General features: G+C 34.1%; 1 protein-coding gene across 4 annotated transcripts; it reads left to right on the top strand.

Annotated features, from left to right (window-relative positions):
• The first annotated feature begins 4,437 nt into the window (after positions 1–4,437).
• LOC129299815 (putative disease resistance RPP13-like protein 1) lies at positions 4,438–10,490 on the top strand. Of its 4 annotated transcripts, none has more exons than XR_008590639.1 (3): positions 4,438–5,087; positions 5,334–9,957; positions 10,061–10,490. XR_008590639.1 is itself a non-coding variant. In XM_054938297.1 (3 exons), exons 1-2 carry the CDS (start codon positions 4,767–4,769, stop codon positions 8,268–8,270), a joined length of 3,258 nt encoding a protein of 1,085 aa, XP_054794272.1. In that variant the 5' UTR covers positions 4,438–4,766; the 3' UTR covers positions 8,271–8,318; positions 9,808–10,490. The 4 variants fall into 4 exon arrangements, 3 of the variants coding, with proteins under 3 accessions (XP_054794272.1, XP_054794269.1, XP_054794270.1); XM_054938297.1 differs by having other exon boundaries at positions 5,334–8,318; positions 9,808–10,490; XM_054938295.1 differs by having other exon boundaries at positions 4,439–5,087; positions 5,334–8,318.
• The last annotated feature ends 363 nt before the right edge of the window (positions 10,491–10,853 follow it).

The raw sequence follows: 10,853 nt of genomic DNA, 5'->3' as shown, positions 1-10,853 counted from the left end.
CTGCAGGGACAATAGCTGTATGGTAAGTATTCTTGCCTTAAATATTTTCAGCTGCTATGAGATTGAGAAGCATAGAAAACAATATCATCTAAAATTGATTCTTTTATACTCTCACACATTCTAACATATCACATACAATGAATATATTATCTTCACAACTTGCTCTTTAAATGAGAGCTTATCTCACTTGGTGTTTCAACATTCATCTAGTCTTCTTGAGAATATCGAAAGCACAAAAAATTTTCATTTCAAGTACCTACTGTTCAAAATCTATTTGTCTCTTCTTAAGCATAAATATTAGACACACTATAATTTTGAGAATGAATCACCAAGTTCATGATGAAATTCATTAATCTCTAATCTCCTTACATATTCTCATCACATATTCATTCCTTTATATCGCTGTAAGATTAAAAATATTATAAATTTGAATTGTGTGTTTCATGGTCATGAGGTCATGTTTAGGTATAAGATCCTATGTCATAGTTTATACATTTTCATTTTGTTTTGTACTTTTTTAATCTTTAATATGACTATGATATTTCTCCGCAATAAGTGAGGGTAGGTTAATAAAATTTGGAAGTATCATTCTCTTTCCTTTACTATGTAGTTAAGTGGACAATTACGTTTTCTTATTCAAAGTGTAACTATTTTATTTTTCCAAATCACAAACCGTCAAATGCATTGTGAAGTGTAAATTAAGAATTTAATTTCAAAGAATCAATCAAGTGAATTTAAGCGGACCCTTGTAGGAATGCATGATTTTATTTCAATGGAGCGTAGAAATAAAAGAGTGAAGTTGTACTATCAATTTTTCAAAATTTATCGCCATTGTATATAGGTTTCTGTTTTTTAAAATGTATGTGTAAATTTTTTAAATGAAAAATTGCACAATTTTTTGATTTAATTGTCTAATTGAAATTTCATTCATATCAATATAAATTCAAAATCTATAATCAGATGCATTATTCAACTTAGAAGACGTATAGTATATGGTGCAATTTAAAATCTCAATCTCAAATTTATTTTCACTTTGAATAGGAAAAATGATGGATAAATCTCTCTAAAATAAAAAATAATAATTTGATCTCTCAAATATAATAATAGTAGCAAGGTACCAAAAAACCTCTTTGAGATTAAATTTTTCTGTGAAATTACTTTAGTATCTTTCTGCAATTTAGAAAGATGTGATTTTTAAATCGTTTTAGGGCCTATTTGGATTTCATAATTGATTAATGTGATTAATTTTAATTATAATTGATTATGTTATAACGTAATCTATTTAGATACTATTTTTTAATATTTATTTTAGCTGTACAAATTACCACAAAGGACATTATTTTTCAAAAATAAATTATTGATAAAATTATATTTATTATTATTAAATTTGTTAAACTTTATTTAAGAAGTGAAATATATTATTTAACAGTAAAATTGAATTTATAAACAATCTTTAAAACTTATTTCAAAACATGATTCTGACTCAATAATCAATTATTAACTTTTTTTTTTTGGCTATTTGGGTAATATGATCATTGTTTTCTAAAAAAAATTCTCAAGAATTACTAATTTTAAACACGACTCATTTAAAAAACAAGCTTAATGTGCCATGTGATGGGGTCTTGATATTATATTATAATATCAAACTCATTCAAAAGCTGCTCCCCCCAACTTAAGCCAAAAATTAATTTTGGGTTAAATAATTGATTATGAGCAGATTTGATTGCTTGGGGTAATTTTCAGTGAAATCAATTATTTGGTAAAAAAAAAATCATTATTGGCATCCAAACATGCAATTAGTCATTGGTGGAACTAAATTTATAAATTGTTATACTTAACTAGTAAATTATATAAAATTATTTAGACTTTGCTCATTAAAGAAAATTGCTAATAAAAAGTTATGATTTCTTAAATAATTTTTGTTATTAGTGGAACCTAATACTTATATTAAACCTGTGAACTATATAAAATTAATTGTAGATGAGTATTAAAGTAATTTTATAGAGAAATTTAATATCAAAAAAGTTTTTTAAGATCTTAATGTTATTATCACATTTTGCTGGACCAAATTATTATTTTTTTATTTTAGAATGATTTATCTATCATTCTCCAATTTGAATATGTAATTTTAAAATTAAGAATAAGTATGCATCATTTGGAAAAAAATCATCATGCATGACTTAACTTGACTCAAAAGTATAAGATACCTTTTTATAAGAGCAATTTGTGTATATATTTCTTTAAAAAATACCAACAGGGTTGAGTTTAGCTGAGGAAACTCGGTCCTCATAATATGAAAAACTATGGTTCGAATTCTTACTAAAAAAAATATTGATATTTAATATTTAATTATTTTTTGAATAGAATTGTATTCAATAGAAAATATAAATAGTTTTAAAATAAATATACGTTGGACCAAAAGCATAAATAAAAAATTGTTTAATCTAATCAATAGATACAATCATACAAAACTATAAACTGATAAAAAAGAACAAAAGGGAAACGGAGAGAAAAGAGCATTTATTAAATCACTACTCACTACGCTATAATTCTAATAAAAGTAAAGTGAACATTGATTATATATTTGTGCAAATTTTATATTCTTAAATTCATCATTGATTAATTTAACATTTGTACTTAGCTGGATTGACTGTTCGGGAATCATCGGTGAGGTGCTGAGAAACATTTTTCTGCTTTTTCTTGTTATTTGCACATACTCTTTCTTGTTCTTCTTGGTTTGATCATCCTCTCTGGGTTTGGCGTGTTTGTTTTGTGGAGGTATTTTTCTTCCAGGATGCCTTTACCGAGTTGTATCAACTCTCAGCTAGATTTCTGCGGCAACCATTATCTTTTTCTGTACGTACATGATCATAGAATCCTCCATGCCTCTAAACTTCAAGCTCTTATTAACTTTTACTGGAAGTTGCGCGGTCAAGTCCGAGTAATTCAACAACAACTTTCATACCTTGTTCTATACTTTAGTTTTGTTGCTTTGGATGCCTCTTTCATCCTTCGTCATGGTACCTGATACTTAGAAGGTTATACGTTGTCTGTTTCTGTTTTGGAAGAGAATTAATCCATTTCAACAGCCAGGTTTCAATATTTTCACATTTGGGTTCGTGCTTATGGTTTGCCTTTGGAATATTTTTCCAAAAATACAGCAGCTTATATTGGCAACCAGATTGTACCTTTCTTTGATATTTTCTCTCAAAATCGATGGCATCTCACTAAGAAGGGCAGATTTACCATGGGATTTCACTCATGTTTCCCAGGGCTACAATTTTCCACTCAGACGTCTGTTAATTAAAGGATCAACCATTAATAATTCTTGAACAGCTTGTTCTTTTTCTGCCTTCTTTCATTGCCACGTACGTCCTATGCATTTGGATTTTAATTCATCAACCTGTGGCCCACATACTTCCCAAATTACTTTCACATAAGAAAATCGACTTGGCTCTTTATCTCCTTCCGTCAGATGCTGTATCATCTTAGAGCAAGTCATCAAGATGGGCCTTCTACGCCAACATCTGATCTTCCTTCAACACAACTAGACGTTGCTAATCTGAGTTTTGTTGCAACTTCTACAACAATTTCTGCCTCTTGTGTGCGTCATGGGCTCTGTTTCTTGGTGCGGTTACAGAGGTTGCAAATCAAGACAGTTTTCACGGGGTTTTGTCCAAAAAACCTCGTATTGATCCATGATTTTTGCTGAGGACCTTCTTGTTTGGCAGCTGCATGGTGGCCCATTTTAGTGAGCTGCTTGGTTTGTTTTTTCAGCTTTATTCGGTTTGGTTTTCTAGGTGTCTGTGTTCATGTGTCTGCCTCAGGTTTTCAACATCACTGTCTGGCTGATGAGTTCACACCTTCGCCATGGCTTCCCATTAAGCTATGGTATGTCAAATCCTATCGGAGATTTCAATTGGAGTTGACAAAGAATCAACCCAGCAATTTGCTCGCTGGTTTTATTTGTTATTCTGATTGGCTTTTTGAGGTGGTTGGCATTGCTTTAAGCGCGAGCAAACGAACACTTCATCAGCATGCAGTTTTTGGCGAAGACTTGGACCTTTTGATGTTGGTGGTCAACTGGCTTTTCAAGCTAGTTACTTGTCCGTGTGGTCAGTCAGTATTTTTTGTTCCTTTATTTTTGGCTGTCGTACTTTTCACTTCGTTTTTGTTTAATGTTGGGTCTTCATCGTTGTTGGCCATTAATTATTACAAAAAAAATTAATGGCTTTTGTTCGTAATCGTTTTATTCTTTAATTTGAAGTTTGTCTTCTTCAAAAAACAAAAATAAAAAAATAAAAAAAGCTGGATTGATTGTTCTTGCTTTTTAAATGAAAAGAGATAAAAATAAAACAGAATATTCAGAGCCAATTCCACTCTTTTATTTATGGGTTGAGTGGAGCTGGGATTTTTTTCATGTGCGAGCTTTTATCACTAATAAACAATAATTTTAGGACTTGAACTCTACTTAGGCGTGCTTAGTTCAGTTAGTTAAAAGAATTGAATTGATTTGTGTTCAATAAAAAAAAAAAAAGAATTGCATTAATTTATCCGTGATCTCGAATTCCACGATGCGGTTGGTTGACCTTATTGAACATTTGTGAACACGATTTCAAAGTCAAGGCGTGGAAGCAGCAAGTTAAATCTTTCATCGTCGATCGCCTAGAAGTTTCACTTCCGTCCTTACCCAAATTTTCTCGAGCATTCAATTGGGTTCACTTCTTCGTTTCAGCTGAATTCCTCTTCCTTTCACTCAGAAACTCATGGCAGAGCTAGTTGGTGGAGCATTTCTCTCTGCAACCCTTCAGGTGGCTTTTGATAGATTGGCTTCTCGCGATATACTTGACTACTTCCGTGGCAGAAAACTCAATGAGGGCTTGCTCAAAAGGCTTCACATCATCCTTATATCTATTAACCAAGTTCTTGAAGATGCGGAGGAAAGTCAGTACAGAAACCCCAATGTGAAGCAGTGGCTTGATGAGCTTAAAGATGCTGTCTTTATTGCTGAGGACCTCCTGGATGAGATTGCAACTGAGGCATCGCGACAAAAGCTGGAATCTGAATATCGAGCCACCACGAGTAAGGTACGAGAAGTTTTAACCTCTTTTGTTAATCCGTTTAACAATGAAATGGAATCAAGGATCATACAAGTGCTTCAAAACCTAGAGTTCCTAGTAAAGCAAAAAGATGTGCTGGGATTGAAGGAACGCTTTGGTGCTGGTAGTGATACAGGTGTGGGTAGAAAGCTGTTGAATAAACTGCCAACAACATCTTTAATTGATGAATCTATCATGTATGGTAGAGATGTTGATAAAGAGGCATTATTTCAGATTCTCTTGTCAAACAAAATGAGTAGCAGCGAGCCGCCCATGCAAGTAATTACTATCGTGGGTATGGGTGGTGTGGGTAAGACCACTCTTGCGCAGCTTGTGTACAATGACAAAAGGATGGAGGATCTGTTTCAACTTAAAGCTTGGGTGTGTGTTTCAGAAGAATTCAATGTTGTTCAAGTCACAAAAGCAATTCTTGAAGCAGTTGCTTGTTCCACTAAAGAGTTCAATGACTTGAATTTGCTTCAACTTCAGTTAAGGGAAAGATTGATGGGGAAGAAATTTTTCCTTGTGCTCGATGATGTTTGGAATGAGAATCGTACAACTTGGGAGATCTTGCAAGCTCCCTTCAACTATGGAGCTCGAGGAAGTAAAATTTTTGTAACAACTCGCAATAAAAAGGTAGCATCAGTTATGCACTCTGCACATATACATCATTTAAAACCTTTAGCAGAAGAAGATTCTTGGAAATTATTTGCAAAGCATGCATTTAATGACCAACTTAGTGGTATGGATTCAAATCTTGTATCAATTGGTAGAAAAATTGTCAAGAAATGCGGAGGATTGCCTTTAGCAATAAAAACTTTAGGTAGCATGTTGCACAGAGAACAATCTTGTCAGGAATGGGCTAATATATTAGAGAGTGATATATGGCATTTATCAGAGGATGACAGCAACATAATTCCAGCTTTAAGATTGAGTTACCATTACCTACCTTCAAATCTGAAATGTTGTTTTTCTTTTTGCTCTGTCTTTCCAAAAGATTATGAGATAGACAAGGATCTCTTAATCCAGTTGTGGATGGCAGAAGGTTTAGTGCATTCTTGGCGAAAAGACCGAAGCATTGAGGAAGTGGGCAATGAATTCTTCAATGATCTGGAGTCAAGATCATTTTTTGAGCCATCAAGGAGAAGAAATGGTCGATACTTCATTATGCATGACCTTTTGAATGATTTAGCAAAATCAGTGATGGGAGAATTTTGTTTTCTGCTGGACAGCAACTCTTCACAAAATATTCATGTGAAGACTCGCTACTTTTCATACTTGAGCACAAATGATCTCAAATACGTTGACAGTACCATTTTCAATTGTAACCATTTACGCAGCTTCCTGCCACTTAAGCTCAATAACCCTATCAGTTGTAATGTGATGGGTAATCTCTTTTCTAGACTTGATTGTCTCAAGTATTTGCGAATGTTATCTTTGTCTGGGTACAAGAATGTCAAAGAGCTTGTGGATGATTTGAGTAATTTAAAACATCTACGTTATCTTGATATTTCTTTCACTTCAATTAAAGAGTTGCCTAATTCAATCTGTTTGCTGATTAATTTGCAAACGTTGAAATTAGTCAACTGTTGTCACTTGACTGAATTGCCTTCAGATTTGCACAAGCTCATCAATTTGCGTCATCTTGATTTGCGTGGGACCAGCATACAAAAGATGCCTGAGCATATGGGAAAGCTAGAACATCTTCGAACATTAACTCGTTTTGTCGTGGGAAAAAATAGAGGATCTGATATGAAGGAGTTGGGGAAGTTAAGCTATCTAAGAGGTACAATATCTATTCTAATCCTAGACAGTGTCATTGATCCTATAGATGCCAAGGAGGCCAATATGAAAGAGAAGAAATATTTGGAAGAATTAGTGTTGGAATGGTGTAAAAGCAATGAAGATTCACAGCACGAAAGGTGCATCTTGGAGTCTTTCCAACCTAACAAGAATCTGAAAAAGCTCACTATTAATTTCTATAATGGAACTAGATTTCCGAATTGGTTCGAGGCTCCTTATTTACCTAATTTAGTGTCTCTTCAGCTGAGTGGAAGTAACTATTGTTTTTGTTTGCCACCCCTCGGACAGCTACCCTGTCTCAAGCAGCTCCAAATCTACAAGTTTGTTGAAATAGAACTGATTGGACCTGAATTTTATGGGGATAGTTCATCAGGTGCTCCATTTAGATGCCTGGAATGTTTAACATTTTCACACATGAAACAATGGGAAGAATGGAATACATGTTATGAAGGTGAAAGTTTCCCGTGTCTTCAAGAGCTTCAAATATGGAATTGTCGCAAGTTGAGAAAGTCCTTGCCTCAATTTCTTCCTTCTCTGAAAATTCTAAATATTAGCAACTGTGAAAATCTTGAGGCTCCACTTCCCAATGCCTTTCCCTTGGACCAGCTTATGTTAAGCAATTGTAAGATTTCACTGCACGATGTGCCAAACAGCTTGACAAGCATGTCCATGTCTGGAATTAGAATTAATGAGTCCTGCCTGAACCATATTCTGCTCAGTAACCCGTCTCTTGGACAACTGTACCTGAGTAGTTGTGATGAACTTGTGTCACCCTCTATAAGTGGGATTGGATTTTCAACTTCCAAGCTTACTTCCATGTTCTTTGATAAGTTGAGTAATCTAAAGTCACTTCCTGATGACATGCATATCATTTTTCCATATCTTCATTCTTTGACATTGTGGGACTGTCCAGAGCTAGAATCACTTCCCCTAGAAGGTTTGCCTCCAAGCCTTGTTGAACTTACAATCATCCGTTGCCCCAAACTCTTTGCTTCCCGCATGAGCTGGGGCTTGCACAAGCTTTTTTCTCTACGACACATCACTTTTAGTGTTGAGTTAGAGAGTGAGGAGTCATTCCCAGAGGAAGCATTGCTCCCACCTAATGTCACATCTCTCACCATGAAAAATTGCTCAAATCTAAAATCAATAAATTACAAGGGTCTTCTCCACCTCAAGTTTCTTGAATCCTTGTGTGTTTGGGATTGCCCCTTATTGTGTCCCCAAGGCTTGCTAGAGAAGGGTCTACCCAAGTCGCTTTTGCGGTTAGAAATTTGGGGCAATTGTCCATTGCTTAAGGAGCAGTTCCAAGAGGAGAAAGGACAAGGGTGGCCTGAACTTTCTCACATCCCTCATGTGTGCACTCATTAGATAGAGATTCTTAAAGATACTTGAACATTGGTTCTTGTGATTTCAAAGGTACTTTTTCTTTCCTAGACCTCTTGTTTGTATGTCTGGTATTTCTTTGTCTTATCTTTCTTTCCTCATGTTTGTAATAAAAGGCACCTTCAGTTCATGAAAATTTGCTAAGAGGATCATATTTTAAATGTTGGAGACTTGGCACAGTTGCTTGGTGGGGTTGCTTTACGCAGTTTTTTCTTTTAAAAAAAAAAAAATCGTATACTGTAAAATATAATGATACTGCCCCTATTGACATAACCTTGAATTTCCATCCACTGTGTGTTTTGCTTGCTGTACAGAGACAATATATGGAAGTATAAACTTTTTCCTTCCAAAACTCTTGTAAATTTTATGAAGTAGCACCTTGGCAAGCAGAAACTAGACAACTAGTAACCATTTTGTTCTTTTTTTTTTCTGTTACTATTTTAAATTGGATTGCATTTATGCGTATGTGACGACAGAGAGTTTCTCTTAAGCTTTTATCAGTTTTCCTTTAACAAGATGATTATGTATTTATATCTACTTGTGATTAGAGCTGTAGTTCAACCACATATAAACGTTGCTTCATAAGAAATCAAGGTAAAAACTGAACTATTCTTTCCTATATATAATGAACAACAAATAATGATGAAATATCATCCTATATCTATGAATTTCCTCAGTTTAAGTGCATTGTTTGCATAATATTTTCAAATTGCATCTATTGTAAACATTTTGCGCTTAGAATTAGTCAATAATAATGAAAAACCCCTTTCTTAATGCTTTGCTTACAGTAAGATGCTGTTTTTATTTTTTATATTTAATAATTTCAGAAACACCATCTGATCGCTCACACATGCATTTTAGGGTTATAAAATTTATAAAATTTCTATTCATACTCCAATATATATTCCTAGCTGGAGACCATATTGAAAGAAAAACTCATTTGTATTTTTCGTGGTCAGCGTACAATTCATTGTTCATAATTATCAGTGTCCATCTAGCATTGAAGTTTTGCTCCTTTCTTCTTCTCCTTCTTGGGGCTTGGGAGTGGTGAGGACATAAGCCACTTTCAAACTTGTGAGAAGAAATCTTATCGTCCTTTGCTATCTTAGAATGTTGCCTCCTTCAAATCTTTCCAGTTTCATAAAATTTGTTGTCAACTCCTTCAAAGAAGCCATTTGCAGTATGAAATGTGGCAAACCCAATGGCGTACAGTATTATTGTTAATTGTTAGAAAAGATCCATAATATGTTCTGGCATTGTCCCAACACTGTTATTTCCCTGCAAGTATGATGTATGATTATGGCCAAAGCTGTGAGCGTACTTGAATATAGCAGTTGGCAGATTTGTTTTTCCAGACTTTCTTTAGATAAAGATGCTTCTTTTTGCACCTTTGATCATACCCCATCTTGAATTCAAGAGGTAGTGGATGATGAGAGGCATAGAAGAGATTTTTTGGTGACTTGATTTTAGTCTTTTTTATTGATGTTAATGTCCACGCTGGATATTGAACCTATTATCTCAGAATGTTCTAAACCCAGCTCATGTGCTATATTAATGGGGAGCAGCCTAACATACTACAAACCCAAGCAGGAGGGGAATGCAGTAGTGATAGAATGAAATGGTTCTATTTGCTTCTGCTGTGTAGTTATCAATGTTGTCAAAACTGGACTAGGTATTAAACTGGTTATGGTACTAGTTCATTGAGCTGTGATCAGATCGTGGTTCGACCGGTCTCAATTTAAGTCTAATTTTCTTGTCTTTTCTTTCCATAACAGAAGTTGCTCACAAAAGTTCAGTCAATTCCACCTGCAAGGGCGTGCAATGTTGAATGTTAATCCAAGGTCTCTTATTCACTCTCTTGATAGACTTGCACATGGACACATTAATTGACGACGGATAGATCAAAGATTTTGTTTATTATCAATCCATAGTGACTTTTTCCCCTTTTTGGTTGAAGGCAAAATTGAACTCTGACTATATTTTATAGCCAATCTCAAGTCTAGATAAAGAAAGAAGGTTGTGTTAGGACTCAACAACCAACATAAAATTCTGTCAAATTTCACATGAATATGGACAATAAACTTTTTTTATTGTTGTTGGTTGTTAAAAGAGGCCTAACAGCTGGTTCATCGATAGATGAGTTGTTTAGTCGTATAGTTCATTATTCAAACTTATGAACATCATGACTTGTTCCAAGTTGTTTTTTACCTTTGGCAAAGATTTGTTTTGCGTTTCTCTTTTGTAAATATATAGATATACAAAAAGAGAATCCTTTCTTGTTATTCTGATTATATCACTGCTAATATTAATTCATTTTCTATACTATGGTGGTCACAATTTAATTTAATTTGTGTCTCCTTATCACAAATGAATTTTTGTTTGACATATAGAAGAGTAACTTATCAAGCAGGAACATTCGTGATCCACAACTACTACAACGAAGGAAATCAGCCGCAGAGTAGACTGCTCGCGAAAGTAGTAAGAAAGAAGAAGAAATGAAATTTTCTAGAATTTCAGTACACTAATATAATGCCTAAATAAAGCTAAAAGGTGCTTGAAGATATATAG

Source organism: Prosopis cineraria, unplaced genomic scaffold, assembly GCF_029017545.1.
Source record: "Prosopis cineraria cultivar Desert tree isolate PC_DT_omini unplaced genomic scaffold, ASM2901754v1 PC1312, whole genome shotgun sequence".
Lineage (NCBI taxonomy): Eukaryota > Viridiplantae > Streptophyta > Magnoliopsida > Fabales > Fabaceae > Prosopis > Prosopis cineraria.
Note: the sequence above shows the minus strand (reverse complement) of the source record. Positions and strands in the feature narration are given on the sequence as shown.